General features: G+C 39.2%; 1 protein-coding gene across 2 annotated transcripts in view; it reads right to left on the bottom strand.

Moving 5' to 3' along the window:
* crim1 (cysteine rich transmembrane BMP regulator 1 (chordin-like)) overlaps nucleotides 1–20606 on the bottom strand; it is a 144557-nt gene that overhangs the window by 7502 nt on the left and 116449 nt on the right. The window contains exons 8-16 of one of the 2 annotated variants that reach the window (XM_051867055.1): nucleotides 20060–20188; nucleotides 18239–18395; nucleotides 13932–14053; nucleotides 9505–9717; nucleotides 9201–9413; nucleotides 7272–7493; nucleotides 6973–7161; nucleotides 3580–3696; nucleotides 1004–1191 (exon numbers count right to left, since the gene is read on the bottom strand). In XM_051867055.1, coding sequence (XP_051723015.1) covers nucleotides 1004–1191; nucleotides 3580–3696; nucleotides 6973–7161; nucleotides 7272–7493; nucleotides 9201–9413; nucleotides 9505–9717; nucleotides 13932–14053; nucleotides 18239–18395; nucleotides 20060–20188 — 1550 coding nt within the window. Of the gene's footprint in view, nucleotides 1–1003; nucleotides 1192–3579; nucleotides 3697–6972; nucleotides 7162–7271; nucleotides 7494–9200; nucleotides 9417–9504; nucleotides 9718–13931; nucleotides 14054–18238; nucleotides 18396–20059; nucleotides 20189–20606 lie in introns of both variants that reach the window. The other variant, XM_051867053.1, reaches the window with a different exon arrangement.

Genomic DNA, 20606 nt, shown 5'->3' with positions numbered 1-20606 from the left:
TTGTCTCTAGGACCACCGCTGTCAATCGAATTGTTCGTGAAATATAGGAGATTATTTCAAAAACCTACTTTCGCAAACTAGTCCTAGGTTTTTGGCTTAACCTCGATAACTGTAAAAACCTCTAAGTCCGTTTGACATGTTTTCTTTTAAATGAGCATTTTTTATCAGGCTCCTATGTTTAGGTTCAGTAATTTTACTTTAATGGCAATGAAAAGGTTGTTAGTCAGTTATTGAAATACCTTAGTTTCAAAAATGTCACTTTAGTCAATTCATTGATATTTAACAAATTTGACTGTCTTTTGCTGCAAAACCAGCTAAGTCCATGTGTGCTTTTTTTTTTTTTTTGCAAAAACCTCTAAGTCCACCTCTTTGGACAAGAAGACATAGTAAAATATCCATGCAGTTTTACTGCAGCAAAAGGAACACTTGTGTTTACTTGCTACTCATGAAATCCTGTCATTGCCACTGTAACGATGGACAAAACATGATAAAAACTTGCAGCTCGGCAATTGAAAGTGGCTCATACACACACCGTCATCCATCTTGAAATCATATGATTCGATTTGCATCTTCTGATTGGTTCTTCTGTGGACTTAAGAGGCTTTTGCTGACAAAGGGAAGTGGCGTTTAGCGGTTTCTGCCAACAAACAGGTATTTCTGAATCGGCTGATGCTGGGATTTAATCGTTTTGAAGCGAAAGTATTTGATGAACATATACTATGTGCGGAGAGCATTCGCTCAATATCATCTCATTTTTGACGGAGGTGTCGTTTTAGCATCTGTACTCTTTGTATATTTCCTTAGTAAATTGCCTGTTTTGGCTGCAAATGGTCTTTTCCATCTACGATCTAGGTGGTTACAGGCTTGCTAGATAAAACATAATACCTTTTTACCCATGTGCTTAAAGGCCTTAAAGCGCTTGAACCCTGTTAATTGCTGCCCGCAGCTATATTTCAAATTGTGATTGTATCAATGTAGTGAACTGTGATGAATAGCCATGCACCTTATTGGGCGCGCGGTAGCAAGGCATAGGAATCCACTGCTTCCGCTGGTTGACCAACAGCAGGACGGTGACACTGAGCATCATCATTAGGATGGGCAGTGCCACCCAGGCCCAGTGCAGACCAGCATCCTCGCTGGGCAATGGAGTCTTGCCATCTAGGTAGGGCATCTGCAGACTTCCAAAGTCACCTGAAACAACCCACAATGCACCTGTTGGCATATTTTGCACCTGACAGCAGTGACTCATTAAGCATTGATGTAGAAAAATTCAGAATTCATTCATGCCATTTGAAATGCAAATATGGTTTGATTGTAAAAGCAGGTAATGTCAGACATCCATATCAGCGATTAAGGCAAATGCCAGTCTTGACAGCCTTAACTAAAGAAACACATGGAAAATCAATGAGAAATTACAGATTGCGATCAGAAAATCAAAAGAAACAAACAGCCAGCTTTGTGAAACTCTTGACAGTGACTTTTGAATCAAATTACTTCAAAACTCTTGCTAACTCCAAAGCACAAGCATGTGAAATTGTTCAAAAGAATGAAATCAGGAGACATCATACTGTAGTTAGTTATGAACTATAGAGTTATTCTATTAATTATAGAGTTACTCTATAAACTTAACTCTTTCCCCGCCATTGTTTTTTAAATAAAGTGGCCAGCCAGCGACAGAATTTTTTGATAAATTTCACGGCCCCCAGAATATTTTGTTGTATGAATATCTGAACATCTACAATATATTGAATGAATATCTACAATATATCAAAAGAAAGAACAGAGCTTTAAAAAAATTCTAGCTTCATGCATTCATAGTTTCTTTTTTACACTTGAATGTGGGCAAGTTTCATAAAAATGCATCATTTGCGTTTTTGTCAGACTTTGGGCCCTATCTTACACCCGGCGCAATGCGGCGCCAGGTGCGACGCAAGTGTTTTTTGCTAGTTTCAGCCCGACGCAGTTATCATTTTCACGTCCTGCGCCACGTTGTTTAAATAGGAAATGCATTTGCGCCCATCTGTTCTCCCATGGGTGTGCTGGTCTGAAAACGAGGTGTGTTCAGGTGCATTGTTGGCGTGTTGCTATTTTGAAGCAACTGAAACAGACTGCGCCATTGACCAACAAAAACCTGCTCTGAAGTCAATGAAGCAGTCATTTTTTTGTTATTTAAAGAGCACTTTAGTAATATGTGCCTATATGCGGGTGCACAACACGCGTACACTCTGCTTGTTACACACACAGGGATGCAGCAGCCCACAAACATGCCAAATATTGAAAATAAAAGGATTACAATGTAAAAGATTATTATTGTGTGCAACTAGCAAAAGTGGATTCGGACACGCCCTAAGTGCACTTGCGCCATGCGCTTAGATCGTTAAAATAGGGCCCTTTGTCCGGATCTGATTCAGAACGATGATGAAAATAGATGAAGTAGATTGAGTCTATCAACACCCCCAAAGCTTCACAGTCCTACACTTCATCCTGGGTCGACATTTCATTCAGTAACGTCAGGCAGTTTTGATTTATGTGCTGTTGACAAGCAATGCTTCTTTCGCTTGTTTCTGCTGCTTCTTCACCTGTTTTGATCCAGAGATTCTGTACTCTTTCAGAAGATGAGTAATAGCGCATCCTACCATATAACAGTGAAAACATGGATTGCCGAAAAATACGTAATCAGATTACTTTTTCAAGTAACTAGAAAAGTAACGCATTACTTTTTCAATTTACAACAAAATATCTTTTTCAAATAAGTAACGTAAGTTACTTCTTCACATTTATTGACAAAAATTACTTTAGATTTAGAAATAAGAGTGTTGAACTTCCTTCTTCTATATCCTATTCTTCTTGATCCAGAATGGCAGTGCCGCTGAAAGGTTTATTTGAACTGCGCCCTCTACTGGAGAGGCGTAAATATGCATTTCCTTCAGCCTGAGGCTTATTCATTTCACTTTTGGTGTGAAAGGGCCTTAACATTTGCCAAAAATAGAACTTTTTTGTTGTTGTTAAAAAAATAACAAGCACGCCCAGCCCAGGTGAGAAAAAGTAACAGTGTAGTAATTTGACACATTTCTTTTCATAAAAAGTAACTTAGTAACACAATTAGTTACTTTTTTAGGGAGTAATGCAATATTGTAATATTGTAAGTCCCAACACTGGTCATAAATGATGGAAAATTCCGTCAATGGCAGGAAAAGAGTTATTCTTAAGTTTGTAACTTAGTATCTTAAGCAGCACAGCTTAATTACAGCTAAGTCACTTTTTTAAACAAGATTCTCTTCAAAATTGCAACCAGATTGAACCAGAATACTGACCATAGAAGAAGACAGTTAACACTAAAGCTAGCTATAGCACCCCTTGTGGCAAGGCTGAGATACACATTGCATTGTGAATTAGATTTTGACACATCAAAATCTTGAAAAATCAAGTCTTTTTGAACAATTCACTAAAAGAACTGGCTCATAAGAGTCATCTGGACATGAATTAGACTACACTGGTTGTACTTTTTGTTGAGCAACAAACTAAGAAAACACGACAAAGATTTGCTGTCTCTATATATTTTTGCACTCTCATACGAACCTCTGAACTGTGGCATTATATCGTTTTCGCTATGAGTCGGCCAGGCTGGTTGATGTCTCTGCTTGTCTCCTCGTTGGTCCGTCTTCTCGATGGGTACGTTTGTGGGAGCGTAACTCTCTGTAATTAAAACATCAGAGACATGGGCACACAAAGAAAGAAACAAAGAGAGAAGAGTGTGTCACAGAGAAACGCACACACACATAAGCACATAATACAAATCGTAACTACATTAAGAGGAGTCGAGAAGCGCCCACTCAGAAGAAACAAGATTCGGGTCAGTGTGAAATTGCGGACCGCGGGCTAATTAAAAGCTCATCTTCAGAGCTGTATCTTTGAGTGGGAAAGCACCAAAGGGTGAGTGATTACCCAGAGTGCACACGACACCACTCTCAACCCCCTCACTGATCCAGAGCCAAGTGACACAGCAATAAAGAGAGCCGTGATCAATGACATTATCTCCCAAATGCAAAGAGAGCAAATTTAGCCTCTGTCCAGCTTCGACTTAATCAATCCTTTTAAATGATTCATCTCAACGAGCCTGTATTTAGATGAAAGACCCATTCAATTAGAGAGAAGGTTCTAAGTAAACACTGCTTTATGAGAGCCAAAGAGAGAGAGAGAGAGAGAGAGAGAGAGAGAGTCAGAGAGATTAAGAGAGAACATGGAAAAGAGAGAGAAACGTGTGACAGAACTACAGACAGCAAAACTGCAGGGTTCTTGGATCAGAGATACTGCCATTTATTCTAGTCATTGTGAAGTAGCTTCCATCCAGTTTAATTTACATGGTGAAAACAATTCATGAATAATTTATCATTTAAAGTAGCATTTAACTCCGGTAATATGATGTATTGTAGAATGAAAAAATAATATTCTTTGGGTTTTATCCATCAGGATTTGATTGAATAGTAAAAAGTGACTTTATAGGTTAAACTTATTTGCCCCGCCCCTGAGGCCTTGATTATGTCAGCAGAAAAGAAAAATAGTCAACAAATTGCTTATGGGTCGTTGAGAGAAGGTGGTCTCGCAGGACGTTTTGATACCATTCTTTATTTATAGCAGTGTTTTTGGGCAGAACTGTGAGATGAAAAGCAACCCCACACATGGACGGTCTCAGGATGCTTCACTGTTGGCACGACACAGGACTCATGGTAGCGTTCACCTTTTGTTCTACGGTCAACTGATTTTCCAGATGTCCCAAACAGTTGGAAAGGGGCTTCATCAGAGAAACTAACTTTGCACCAGTCTTCGCTGTCCAACACTTGTACTTCTTGAAATCCTTGAATTTCAGTCTGTCCTTGAAGTTTTTCTTAGGGAGAAGTGGCTTCTTTGGTTCCCTTCTTGACACCAGGCTGTTGTCCAACAGTCTTGGCCTCACTCACACACACCTGCTGCCATATTGAGCAGCTCTTCACTGGTGGTGACACTATTCCTCAGATGACTCCTCAGGAGGATACAGTCCTGTAGTCTCAGCCTCAGACGTCATGCCCACGGACCGTTGGTTGTACGTCTGATACATATGGCACACTTAACTGGAAACACTTCAGGATTTTCAAAGTCATCATCTGGTTGGTTGAATTCTACAGGATGTCTGGGAAACATGTATGTCTTTAATGGTCCGCCTGGAAACAAATGCTGTGACACCAAACCCCCTTGTGGAAAAAGAAAGCGGTTGTGTTTACAACTGTGACAACGAGCGCTTACCAGGATCAACTAAACGCTGGATTTTCAAAAGTATGTGAAGTTCGCGGCTCCATTGTTGCAGTAAACTTGCATAACGTTCTTGAATGAATAATTTATTAGATGCATGCCGGTCTGTTATTGTAGGGACATTGACTTTACATTTTCAAGCTCCTAAACATGACGCGGAATAAAACGAACTGTGATTGGTTGCATTACATGCCAGTCAAACGTCCTCTTGGGTGGCCCTTGGCCAATGAAAGCTGCGATAGAGTCCAGACCTTCTGCCATCAGTCTGAAGATCTAGACACTCTGGGACGTCCTGAAGCCTCCTTCACTGCAGCTGAACCTCTCTCTTTGAAGTTCTTGAAGATCCAGTAAATGGTTCTTTCAGATGCAGTAATTTCCTTGCATGTGAGGCCATTTTGATACAAAGTGTTGATGGCTACACATCTTTCTTTGAGGGAAACTGTTGCTAACACAAGAACACAATGACTGGAAGCACTTCTTCCCTCCTTTTATAACAATCAGTCTGCTCTTATAATCCAATCAGAATGATAGAGTGATTTTACACGAATAGTACTCGTTCACACTTTCCCATGTGCTGATGACATGATTAGTAAGAAGATGTTAGCTGGTCATTTTGTGCAAGGGCCAAAAAAATGTGAAATTTGGATTCCGTTTTTGGCCAATTAAAGGGATAGTTCACCCAAAAATGGATAATTATCCCATGATTTACTCACCCTCAAGCCATCCTAGATGTATATGACTATCTTCTTTCAGACGAACACAATCAGAGTAATATTTAAAAATATCCTGGCTCTTCCAGGCTTTATAATGGGAGTGAATGGCATCATAAAAGTAATCTACACGGCTCCAGGGGTTTAATAAAGGCCTTCTGAAGTGAAGCAATGGGTTATTGTAAGAAAAATATCCATATTTACAACTTTATAAACTATAATAACTAGCTTCCGGCAAACATTCGTATGCAAGTCGACTTGAAACCTCTGACACGACACATGGCGTATTGATAAGTGGAAGCGCAGAGGATAGAGCAAAACAAAACACCAGTCATGAATTAAAAGTCTAAAATAAGATTTTTTTTAAATAGAAATGTTGGGGGATTTTGATATAAGAGAAGAGGAGCTAGAGTTTGTTTGAACCGTGAGAGGCGTCTACTCTCACCTACTCCTACATCATATCGTATCAGAGGTTACGTTTCCGCCGTAAGTCGACTTGTGTACAGATGTTTGCCGGAAGATATTTATTATAGTTTATAAAGTTTTAAATATGGATATTTTTCTTACAAAAACGCATCACTTCGCTTCAGAAGGCCTTTATTAACCACCTGGAGCCGTGTGGATATCTTTATGATGGATGGATGTGCTTTTTTGGGCTTCAAAATCATGAGCGCCATTCACTACCATTAAAACGCTTGAAAGAGCTAGATTGTGTTCGTCTGAAAGAAGATAGTCATATACACCTAGGATGGCTTGAGGGTGAGTAAATCATGGGATCATTTTCATTTTTGGGTGATCTAAACACAACAACTACTGAAGTAGCAAACTTTGCAAAACACTAAATTGATGTCACTGCCAATACTTTTGGCCACGGCTGTATAGTAGATCTGTGATGAGTATACCATGCAGATTGACTTTCCCTCAGCCTGTTCTGATCCTCTGATCTAATCTGAACACACAGCACATAAATCCTGACCTTGACACATGGGGCAGCAGCTGCCCTCCACAGTGACCGGCTGATGGCAGGGTAATGCAGGACAGCTGACAGTCGAGCAGAGGGTCTGGCCTTGCAGGCAGTAGCAGTGAGTGCAGCTGTCAATGTCCCATCGCTCCTCGTCCATGTACGTCTTCCCATTGAAATGACACACGGCCCTTGGCGTGGCATCTGTTGAAGAGGTGGGAAAAAAAGCTCGGTCATAAACACCCACACATGATCAAAAGGCAACTAAACTAGGCTGAGCGATATGATCTTCAGCTGTACACAGCTTTACATACCTAGACAGTATGGGCAACACTGGCCTTTTCTGAGCACAGGCCGGGCGCAGTTGACCGGTGGGCACGACTCGGAGAAGCAGCTGATGGCTCCGTCTAGACACACACAGCTGGAGCAGACGTTAGGCTTCCAAGACTCAGCGGCCAAGAAGATATCGCCATCCTCATTCCTGCAGTAGCTGGGCATGCTGTCGTTACTGGGTGTTTGAGGGGTGACTGGATCATCTGAAGAGAGGCATATCAATGGATTTATGTACTATGCAGGTCTTAAACATAATGTGACATATTCTAAAAGGGCAAACTAATATTCTTAAAAATTATTATAATTTAAAACAACTGTTTTATATTTAAAGATTTATAAAAATATAGTTTATTCCTGTGATCGCAAAGTTTAATTTTCAGCATCATTACTCCAGTTTTCAGTGTCACATGATCCTTCACAAATCATTCTAATTTGCTGCTTTATTTCTCAAAGAAACATGTATTATTATCAGAACTGAAAACAGTAAATAATTTAATGGAATCAAAGATACATGTTTTTCAGGATTCTTTGATGAATAGAAAGTTCAAAAGAACAGCATTTATTTTTTAAATAGAAATCTTTTGTAAAATAAATGTCTGTACATGAAGATGCCCCCCGGTGGCCGATTTTTTTCGAATTTCTCACAGGCTTCTAGGGTTGTGAGTCAAACAGACCCAGTGAGTTTCTTTCCGATCGACCTCCTTTAACCTTGTCTGACAGTTGCTCGAAATTCATTGGCCGACAGCGGCCGTGTTTTTTGATATATGCGAATGTCCTCATAAGGGGCTTTCGCACTGGAGGAAACTTTTCACTATATAACGGCTGTTCTTTTGAATCGCAGGCCTTGACTTCAGTGACATCCAGTTTACAAGCTTAAAATTAATTTGACAGTCAACAAATTGTTGAATTTTAGCTGAAAATTAGCCTACATTAAGAAGTTAAGCATATTTATATGGGGCTATATTTGCTCCATATTAAATTGTGAGTGAGAGTGATTCTGTATTATGCTGGCCAGACAAGTAACTTGGCACTCTGTAAAGAAAGACTAAGCGTCTGCGCACATACACATTTAAGCGCGCATACCTACGACTAAACACGTAAATGAATGGCAAGAACGCATTAAAAGTCTGTTTTCAGTTAAAAAGGTGTCATTTAAGCGGCCTCTAAGTTAATAATGATTTTTACAATGGAAGTGATTCAATCAAAATTTACTTTAGCTCGATAATGACTTTTTCCTAGAGCTGCTGTAAAGCCAAAACAGTCTCTGTCCATTAATTTTCCTGTTATCACTGTGAAGCTGCTTTGAAACAATCTGCACTGTAAAAAGTGCTATATAAATGAAGATGACTTGACTTGAAAAAGTTATAACATGTTTTCGCTTCTAACTAAAGCAAGAAATGTCAACATGCATTGACTAAAACAAAAAACTCAAACACATGAATATTCATAGCAACTCAAACAATCCGAGCTCGAAACAAATCTTCATTTCCTCCTTTCATTTAGAAAACTGAAAATGATTTCAGCGGCGTTGAAGAACAAAAGAAAGTTTGCTATAGTTGAGTTCTCTGAAATGTGCATCCATTCTATTCCTCTGTCATCCCTTCGGCTCGTAGTGTTGATCATGTACTCCTGGGCCCATGCAGTATTCATCATTTCCACCAAACACATGCATTATGCACATTCACATTTTGTTAACTTTCCTCCCGTCAAAGGTGTCTCATGCCTCTATGCTCTAAAAGTCCTCACAGTGATGAATCTTTTAAAAAAAATGATGCTCTTACGCCTCAACTCGTACAAGATCCAAATATCACAGCTACTTTGACTTCTCTATTTTCCTTACACGCTTTGAAACTAAAGTTTTGGGTAAGTTAGAGCAGGCCTGATGATCTTTTTCAGATGTAAAGGCGCACCTGGACAGTGAGGGCAGCAGGAATCCTGCGTTCTGATTGGACTGTGGCAGAGCAGGGGCGGGCACACCTCCGTCTCACAGAGCACACGGCCGCTGTGGCAGGTGCACTGAGTGCAGGAGTCAATGTTCCACGTCTCTCCCTCCACAAAGTACTCTCCACCCGGTGCCAAACACACGGACGCCTCGCTCAGCTCTGGCTTATGGGAGCTGGACTCTTCTGAGAGAGAGATAATCATCATTTCAACATGTAAAAAGCATATTTGAGTAACTACAGAGACTGTAAATATGTTGCATTGTTGACTCACCTGGGCAGGTGGGGCAACAGTGGCCGGGTCGGATGGTGGGGTTATCACAGGGGGGAACCGGGCAAGAAATAAGGGCACACATTTCTCTCCCAGCATGGCAGTAACAGTCCCTGCATCCATCATGCCAACTCTGTCCGTTCTCGTGCCTGCGGCCATCCATAGACAGGCAGGAGCCCAATTTCACTGCTGGAGCCACAGATGACGAACTCTGATCTGCACAGGGAAACAAATGAACGAACAATAAACACATCAGCTAACTTTCTGCATTCATAGATCTACAAAAAATACTGTGGCAGTACCATGTTAGTCAGGTGGTGCTTTGAATGAACCAGTACATACTGAATGATTCAAGTGCCCCCTATTATGCTTTTTCAGATATCACCTTTCATGGAGTGTATAATACTGTCTGCAAAGTTTCAAAGATCAAAGTGGATGATAAATGGAGTTATTGTTTCCCTAAAGAAAGAACCGATTCTGAACTGCCTAAAAATGAGTCATCAGTAATTCCAGTCTTACTTCCTGCATGAACTTGTGTAGGTTTGTAACAAATTTGCATAATGCCAGCCTATGGTCTTCATTGGCTGCCCGTGAACAATGTCTACTTTGACCCGCCCTCGAACACTGTAGATTGGTTGGTGTTGTCGACATGTTTTCTGAGCTGCGAAATCAAATTCACTTTGCATCTCTTCCAAATGTTGAGGACCCGGGCTTGAACTGATATGGTAAAACCGACACCATTGTCATTGTTCGTATCACTGTGGCCCTGTTTCCACTTGGTATTAAGATGCGTTTCGGTCGATCGGATCACAAGTGGACGATATTAAATACAGGTATAAATGGGGTGTAAAAGGTATTGAGCTTGTCCACTTTCAACCACTTACAGAGGTAGTCGAAAATGCATTCGACCGGATTGCGTTCGTAGTGTAGACAAATGTGTTCAAACAGCCACTGAAGACGCCTGCTTTCCACCTACTGACCTAATGCGAAAACATTAAGGGAAGCGCACTAGCCAGACAGGATTTAAACTTTGTCGGCTGAAGACCCAAGTTTGGTTTGAAGAAGAAAAACATACCAAGCACAATGTACTTCACCATTCCTGATTTCTAACACACTCACAGCGTTCGGCCGGTCTTGCGGCTGTCAGAGCAGAAATGAAAGCTGCTGCTCTCTGTGTGTTTTTCCGTTTCCGCGTTCATGTGTAAATTGCACAAGCTTATTTTGTCTATTAGATCGAAAGATCTGAAGAAGCCCATACATGTACCTGCCCACAAACCCTCTCCTCAAAGAAATCAGGACAGTAGTGTTTGAAAGTGGACAAAAGAGACGGATCAAAAAACACCAGGTGTAAACGGGTATGTGTCTCCCTCGTCTACTTGTGATCCGATCAACTAAAACACATCTTAATACCAGGTGGAAACAGGGCCTGTGTATCAAGTGCTGAGGAAGCTTCTGGAGCTGAAATTTAGAGATGGTAATGGGCGTTTCATGACACATGTTGTAAGCAGTAAAAAAAAAAAAAAAAAAAAAAAAAAATCACAACAGACTGGGCCATCTGACCAATCAGAGTAAAGTAGGCTTTTGGAAAGAAGGTTTAGAGAGACCCGGTTTGATGCTTCTCGCAACTTTTTGTCCAAAAAAAATCCTCAATTGTGTGGCGTCATTACGATTATTTTACTGCTCCCGATAATGTCGGAGCCTGCACGATCCCACTCTCGACTCTTGACTCTCAGCTGCTTCTGACGAGATACTCGCGATAGCCAATGAGAGCGAACAAGCTTCACCGACCAGATGCTGCGTGCTTCTATCGCTGAAATTTGGCACAAACATGCCATGAAAGTGGAGTATTGAAAAAGAAGATCAGCCATATTCTTTTTTCTTCTTTGTTTACCTTCCTGTAAAACAAAACTCACGCCAGGAGAACAGAGAAGGGTCTGTCTGTGTCCCGCAGTACTACAAACCACACTCCTTCAAACTACGTCTCCCGCGAAGAAACAAGCGTGGATGTCATTGACTAAAACAATCTTTTGAAGTAAATTATTTCATGTTTTATGTATGAAATGTTTGTAAGACAAGCTTATATTGCTTTCTATAGTCTCCCACAGTTTTAAAACACACTATTAAATCAAGTTCACTTGCAATGAGGATAAACATGGTCTGATTTGGCCGAACTGTGCAGTGTATTACTGACTGCTGAAAGCATGATATTTTAACCCAAAACATTGCTGTTGATGCATTTACAAAATTGTCTGCCTACTGTATGTCATAATATTTTACATATTGTTAGGTGTATGCAGTTCACATTTAATTTTTAACAAATTGTTTGATTTAAAGGACATTTTTGTTTACTTTTGTGCACCAAACAAAACTGGAACTGTGTTGGGTTGTCACTTGATGCCCAATGTAAAATCTGGGTCCTGAGGCAAAACAAGTTGATAACATCTGCTTTGCACTGAAAACAGATCACAATTAAAATGCATTTGGAGGAGGTTTCATTTTAGAAAGAGCAGATGTTTGTTTAGAGTCAGGTCCTGATGGATTCTTTGGCATATTAATAGTGAAACGGGAAAGCCAGAGGAATCCCTGAATCATTTTTACATTTATATTCCAGACATTTGACCTCTTCAGTGAAACATTTTCACTGGCTGCTCCACAAACAGCGTGAAATGACAAAATATGCAAACGATGCTTTGCACGCCCCAAACCCCACAGCACAAAACATTCTCAAATCTCATTCTGTCTGCCAAGAGCGTCACCTCTCGCTGCCTCTCTATAACAGCGGCACGGCTCCAGCCGGGCCCCAGTCAATATCACACAACCATTTCACATTGATTAAAATCCTGTCTGGGTGATATGTGGAGGATGCACGCTTTCAAAAATTCAACATGAGAGAGATTAAAAATGGGTCTTTTTCCTCACTCGTCTCATTAAACCACGGACCAAGCTTGTGAATATTTCACGTGCCAGCTTCATTATTGAAGATGAATCAAACGAGAACACAAGAGCCGTATGAATAATGGAGGGGTGTGAGTAATCGTGGGCCTGGCTTTTGTATATACAACAGGTGGCCCTCAAAATAAATGGGAAATATGGGGAGGGGGGATGAGTCAACCCTGGTCTCTGTGAATACGAGGCCCAGCAGTGCTCTGTGTGCATGTCTCACACTTAAAAATTACAGGAATAACACCTCAGCATATCGATTCAGCTGTATGGGGCCAATGTACTGTAGCATTAGATCACCTCTGGCCATGAAAAAAAGAGAACTTTTGAGTTATATAACTTACATTTTTAAATATAAATGACTGTTAAAAATGTTAAACTTTTTAAATGGAAAAAAGATTTTTATCCATGTTAGTTAACCAAGGGCATTAAAGGGGACCAATTATGCCCCTTTTCACAAGATGTAATATAAGTCTCTGGTGTCCCCAGAATGTGTCTGTGAAGTTTCAGCTCAAAATACCCCACAGATCATTTATTATAGCTTGTCAAATTTGCCCCTATTTGGGTGTGAGCAAAAACAAGACGTTTTTGTGTGTGTCCCTTTAAATGCAAATGAGCTACTGCTCCCAGCCCCCTTTTCAGAAGAGGGCGGAGCTTTAACAACTCGCCAAAATGAGGATTGTCAGTAACGGTGTTCAGCCTTACATTGTTCAAACTAAAGTCGGACACAAAACAAAACAAAACAAAACAAAACAAAACAAAATAAAATAAAATAAAATAAAATAAAATAAAATAAAATAAAATAAAATAAAATAAAATAAAATAAAATAAAAAAATAAAATAAAATAATTGCATGGCTTTGAGTGGTTTATTGTGTACGATAATAGTCACCAATACGTAATATATGATTATAATTATTAATGATATTTCTCTGCCAAGTAATATAGTTTATTAGAGTGTTGTTATTGTTAACTACAACTATAAAAAACAGTTTTTGTTCATTGAAATAAAGCTGAAAAAAATATTAGATGAAAAACTTAAATTAAAATTGTCAACTTACTGACATAAAATAAGCTTAAGTTTTAAAATACTAAAGTTATAACTGAAATAAAAATAAATAGAAACATGAAAAACCCCCCAAACTATTAAAAACTTACTTAAACTAAAATTAAAATGAAAACTGAAAGTATAAAAATTAAACGCTAGTTCAAAATATTACAAAAAAATACTATAATAGTATATAAATAATACTAAAATAATACTGGTTCACTTGCTAATTAGTGAGTGAGCAATGTAACAACTTGGTGCATTAATATAGTATTCAAATGATGTGCATGTACATTTATCCTAAAATTATTTAAAATGCTCATCCAATCAGATTTAAGGTTCGGAACTATCCTTTTTCTATAAGGAATGTAATAGTCATGCTGTAGTTTAAACCAAATAAAACAAAATCAATACTTTTAAATATAAATAATACTTTTGCTTACCTCTACACTGACAAATCAGACAGCCCAACTCATCATGCTGGAAGCCCATTGGACAGGCCTTGTCACATGGCAGCTCAGGGCATTTCTTACAACGGCAGGTGTCACAACCATGTTTGTTCTTACTGATAAGAGAACACGAGAGAAAAAAGTAGTCAAATAATACATAAATAATATAGTATACAATAGTATAATAGTATAAAAATATTATAAATTATGTATGTGCAAATGATGTACTCCAGTCATATCAGTAGTCACAGAACGTGTTTTTTTCCCCCCACTTTTCCATTGTTTTTCCATGTAAACATGCACAAGATGAACATATTTGAACGTTGTGATCACGTCTCGCACATAAAATGACAATCTAAAAAAATTTGCAACTCAAGTTAAAATTAGTTTAACTGCTAAAAAGTTGTGTTATTTCCCACATCACTGCTCATGTCTCACATTTTTCAAAGCAAAAAAAAGGTTCTGACTGAGATTACCACATTTTTATTTGTGGATTGCTAGATCCACACCACTAGGTGTCAGTATTGGTTCAAAAACTGATGTTATATTGGCCAGCGCAACATACACAAATATGACTGAGTGCACCTTTAAAATAAATCTTCAAGACATATGGACTTCATAAAGAGTCAGTACACACTCTCAGCACACTTTGTCACAGGCACATCAAAGCTTGGCATTATACACCAGGTGCCAAAGACACGGCCCAATGTCATCCGTTAACACTGGAACAGAGAGCGAGGAAAGAAAGAGAGTGTCTTTGTCGACCTTACTTGAAGTCCTGTCAGCAGATGGCACATTAAAGATGACTAACCAAAACGACCAATCAAAAAGCTCCCTGATGTCCAAGGCACCTTCCTTGGAGAACAAACTCTTCCAGGCGCACTGGTCTGAACCCCAACTGCCCATCTCACACACACACACACACACACATGCTTGTCCCCATCTTTCATCTCCCTATCTGCTCTTATCGGATGAATAATAGGGCTGTGAAGCAGCCATGTGCAGTGCGTATTTGGTCTGGTGATAAGGAGCTATCAGGTATGATGTCAGCAGTGGGGAATATCAATATTCTTTGTGCAAGAGGAGGAAGTCTGCGCTAAGCTGCATGCATTATTCAGGCCGCGAGCTTGATCCTCAGCCATAACTTTGAGGGGGCATAAATAGATATCTAAAATTAGAATCTGAGATGCAAGCATTTGCACTTGTGTGCTCATTCATGACGGCAGAATTGAGGGGGTGAAGAGACAAAGATGGGCCAAGGGCCGAACTCCGATAAATAAAGACTCCTCTTTATTCAACCACACCTGAGGGAATGAGCCTCAGATTGGAGACTACAGAGGTGCAAGACCAGCAGCCTTATTCTTTGCGCTTGTCATAATATTCTAAATTTTATTTTAAAGGTACAGTACACCTAATAACAAAAATTATTCTTTTAACATTTTTAAGACAGTAAATAAAGACAGTAGAGAGGAGGAAATCACAAGAGTGATGAAAGGGGAATGGGTTTGGGTCACGACGCAGGCCAAATTCAAACCTGCATTTCCCATATAAGCACCAGAGTGCAACATGTCAGTGCACACATGCTAACCACTACATCACAGGCGGGATTGGTTGTGCTCAACATCAACTGTGATGTGGTAAAGAACAATTAATTAAAATCAATTGCTAGATAGCTCCACCCACAGTGAAATCTCATTGGTCCCAAATCTCAGCTGTATTAAACATCAAATATGATGTGGAACAATTTGCTTTCAAATTCTTCTTGGTGGAAACCTTTTGCGTTGGACCTGCATTCCCTGTACAAAGATTTAAAGGGATAGTTCACCCAAAAATGAAAATTATCCCATGATTTACTCACCCTCAAGCCATCCTAGGTGTATATGGCTATCTTCTCTCAGATGAACACAATTGGAGATATATTTAAAAATATCCTGGCTCTTCCAAGCTTTATAATGGGAGTGAATGGGGGGCGTGATTTTGAAGCCCAAAAAAGTGCATCCATCCATCATAAAAGTAATCCATACAGCTCCAGGGGGTTAATAAAGGCCTTCTGAAGTGAAGCGATGCGTTTTTGTAAGAAAAAAATCTATATTTCTAACTTCATAAACTGTAATCACTAGCTTCCAGCAGATGATCGTATGCATACTGCACAAATCGACTTGCGCAACAAGAGTAACCCCTTATATCGAAATCCTCTGACATTCATTGTAGACTTCTAATTCGTGACCAGTGTTTTGTTTTGCTCTGTCCTCTGTGCTTCCGTGATCATCATTACGTCATGCGTCGGGTTAAAGGGTCACTCTTCCGCCGCAAATCGATGCGTATGGTCGTCTGCAGGAAGCTAGTTATTCTTATTAATAAAGTTGTAAATATGGATATTTTTCTTACAAAAACCACTTCAGAAGGCCTTTATTAACCCCCTGGAGCCGTGTGGATTACTTTTATGATGGATGGATGCGTTTTTTTGGGCTTCAAAATCCCCCCCCCCCCCCATTCACTCCCATTATAAAGCTTGGAAGAGCCAGGATATTTTTAAATACATCTCCGAATGTGTTTGTCTGAAAGAAGTCATATACACCTAGGATGACTTGAGGGTGAGTAAATCATGGGATAATTTTCATTTTTTGGTGAACTGTCCATTTAACTGACAGCTTAACCACCACTGGAGAAATTTACTAGCTAGTCACAACTGTTTTCCAAAACTGTAGTAACTTTGTCGCATATCCGACATTCAAGCGCCATTCGTCGTCATTGGTTCAATAACGAATATGACAGCCTGACGACTACTTTGCTATTTTTATTCTCTGTTGTTTTTCTTCATTTCCAGATGTTTGATTCCATTGCAGATTCCCTCTTATGTTATTCCCAGTTCCGCATATTCTCACATGCACATTTTTTTTTTTTTTTAAATGTCACTTTAATTCTCTTGGCAAGATGTAGAATGAAATTTGTATGTAAATGGAATGAAAGATATAGACTGTTCTACATGTTAGCTTGCTTATTTTGCTCAAGAGAGTAATCTATTCAAGTCTGCATGTCATTCTAATAAAAAGCCATGCTTCTAACCACAGGTCAAGAGCTGTAGTTTTGAACAAAACTTTGCAAAACTGTTTGCGAATGTTTGTTGGAGCTATGGTTTTATGAAACAGTATGTTTCTATCGATAGAACTTGAGACCATTGATGACCAGCGATGCTTTTGGGAAACATGCTTGGTTGGGGCATGGTATTTTGTGGTTGTGTGTAGAAACATGTAACATTTTTTTTTTAAATCAACATCCTTAAACATTATATGCTAAAAAAACTTAGGTTTACCAACAAGATGACAGTCACTGGAGCCACAACCTAGCGTTTAGCACACATACTCCGACACGTCATTGAATGGTGGTGCTCATATGGGGTTTTTTTAGTTTAAATGTGTCTCGGAACTGTTCCCAATCCCTCTCCCTGTTTTTCTCTTCACTATCATATGAATAGAAAGCACGAAAAAAACAAACCCCTGACAATCAGACACGAGTCACTGAAAGAAGTCGCACATACTTTCTTGCACTTTTCTCTTCTTTCTCATCTCCATTTGTCACAAGGTGTCTCTTTAACCTGCCGACTGCGAAGCTCCACAAAAGTTTTTACAAATTGGCTCAGCGATCTGCCTGTGTAATTGGAGCAGTTTTTTTTGCAGACGTGGAACAGCAGTGTTTATTCACAGTGGTGTCAAGACATGGTGTTGAGCAGATTAGGTGTTCAGCTTCGCTATCGCAGCTCATCCTTTACGCGCCACAATCAGAGACGCTGATCTGAGCCGGCCCTAATTAGCTGTCAGCTTTAAACTTGCAGTCGGGCACAAACAAGCAAAGCATAGCGTAGGGGATCATTTTGTCATTCACAATATCTCCAGACCGTTTTAGGAACAGTGTGGGATTCGCTTCAGTTTGTGACAACTAATGACTGCTGCCTGTCCTGATAGTTTAGAAAATCATTGGTAACAATGACATGTAATGAAAGATAACAACCGTCTGGAATTTTATGGAACTATATTATTACCTCAGTGAAGTGGAGACTTGTTTTTAAGACGTGTAAAGAAGTGTTCTTATACTAAAAAACCTTGAACTTTTATTGAAATTGCCTTAAAGTGAAACTAATGGGACAGTCCCCCAGGACCAGTGTGGACAGAACAGGAAGAGCTTAATGGTTTTTCACTAATTTAGAAGACATTTGACCATTTGCTGTACAGCTAACAATGAATGCTTATCAAAACCTGCACTTCTTCTTGTTACCTCTGTGCATCAGATTATTGTTTTCTTACATGTAGCCGAATGGGCATTCCTTGGCACAGGCCACAGCCTTGCATTTCTTGTGACGTGGGCGACACTGGCAAACATCACAGCCGTGAATGTCAGTCTGGAAGCCAAAAGGGCATTTTAGAGAGCAGCTGGCCATTAGACCACTGCACAACTCTTCTCCTGAAGGTTAGAAGAAAAACACAGCAGAGACCAATTAATTACAGCAAATTACACTTCAGTATACATGCTTTAAGATTGACACATAGGGTGAGAGTGGGGTAAGATGAGCCAGTGGGTAAGTTGACCCACCCCCTGTATCTTGGCAACTGTACACTTGTCATGTGACCTTATATTTTGGAAATCATGCAAATCATTTATCTAAATATTAGCCTGAATTGGTAAGCTAGCTAGTTTTTCCCCCTAAAATGGCAGCTATAGGGGCAAAGCGAGCCAAATGCTGTGGGGTAAATTGAGCCAGCATTTTAACTTACCCACCATAAGGCACTGTAGTGAAATTACAGCGTACAAGTACACCAAATCCTTCTCTGATAAGAACCAGAAGATGCTTTTCACCAGATTATAATCATATATCTTTCTATCTGCAGTACCTAATGACCTAACATGTTCGACATTGCAGAAAAACTACAATGCCAAGAATCTTTTGACTAAAATGTTGATTAGTTTGAGTGACATTTTTTAGTTTTGATTTAATTTTACTCAACAAGCTCTCTGTTTAGTCTGTTTTTGCGAAGGTTACAACTTGTGGAACAACACATTGTTCCAGAAATGCAAACAATTAAAGATATTGAAATTTAAATTTCATTTGGTTGGTTTTACGTTGATTAAGTTAGCTTTAAGAAAAGAAATATGATGATTTGTAAAAGGGAAATTGGGTTATTACATTAGTTTTTAAAAGAGGTAAATTATCTTTAAAATTTCACACGAGTTTGATTCAGATTCAGTTAGATGGTCAGTTTACACCCAGGTGGTGCAACTTACCCACTGACTCGGATCAGCTTACCCCTGGTAACTAACCTGGGGCAAATTGAGCCACAGGAACACACACACACACACACACACACACACACACACACACAAAATCTTACCCCACTCTCCCCTACACGAGAAAGGCAACATACATTAATACAAAAAGAAAAATTCTAATGCCCTGTATGCACTAAAACACAATATAATATAATATAATATATAATTTTTCCTCACTATCTTCAACCCATCCATTATTTTATTATTCTATTTTATGCTTTGAGAAGCAACCAACTATATTATACAATATTATGTTATATTATATCTTGACTTTGTGTATAATAATTATATGTAAAGTTGGAAAACAAACTGAAATTAAATGATGAAAACTTACAAAATAATTTAAAAAATCTTAAAATTCACAACAAAAAGGTTGAAAAAATAACTATTTACAGTAAATATATTTTTAAAAAAATCTGTTTTGTGAATTTAAGCATATTCCTTCAAATCACAAGTTTTTGAGAAACAAATCAGTCAAGTGTATCCAAACTTTTTCCTATTAATGTATATCTTACAATAGAATATTTATAATCCACAACAAAGCTTGTGGTCCCACCCTAAATCATTGAAACCAGTATTATTATCTTTTTCCTTTGACATTTGTCAGACATAGATTCACCCAGTCTACCTTAGCGTAAAAACAATCCTTTAATCCATCTGCCCTTCAGTGTTTATCCTCATAAACATCTCTGCTAAAGCCAGTCAGTGTCTGGAGAGAAAACTGCTAAAGACCGCCTGACAGCGTCTGTATGGGGTGAGGAAGATGAAGCACCTCTCCAGTGACGTCACAGCTCACTTACGTGTCTTGCAGCTGCATGTCCTGCAGCCGATGGAGTCCAGCTGGAAGCCGTACGGGCAGCTCTTGTCCACCAGCGTGCAGTTGTCCAGTGAGCTGCAGGCAGGGGGCGCCATCGTGATGTAGGTGGGCTCTGGAAAGCAAAAAAAAAAAAAAAAAAAATTCCCCCAGAGGTTATGAGTCACTCTTGACTAAGTCAGAGAGTTAAACAGACAGAGAAAGAATAAGGGGATCGTAGGGGCTCAAACGGGACTACGCTTATGAGTCATGGGAGTCAAACACAATTTTCCACCGACTTTCTTTTAGTTTCAGTTAAAAGGATAGTTCACACATAAACAAAAATCCTGCCATCATTTATCATCCTGCCTCTTCCGCAGGCTGGTTTATGGAACACAGAACGAGAATTTTTGAAGAATATCCTGACATATACATTTTTTCAATTTAATAAAACCAGTGCTATTTGAGTATTATTTATAGTATGTTAAATGAACTTTGATATTTATATTTTCAGTTATATTTTAGATTCAGGTTGTCCTTTTCATTAATTCTTA

Source organism: Ctenopharyngodon idella, chromosome 17, assembly GCF_019924925.1.
Source record: "Ctenopharyngodon idella isolate HZGC_01 chromosome 17, HZGC01, whole genome shotgun sequence".
Classification (NCBI taxonomy): domain Eukaryota; kingdom Metazoa; phylum Chordata; class Actinopteri; order Cypriniformes; family Xenocyprididae; genus Ctenopharyngodon; species Ctenopharyngodon idella.
The sequence above is the reverse complement of the archived record's forward strand: the minus strand, read 5'-3'. Positions and strand labels throughout refer to the sequence as shown.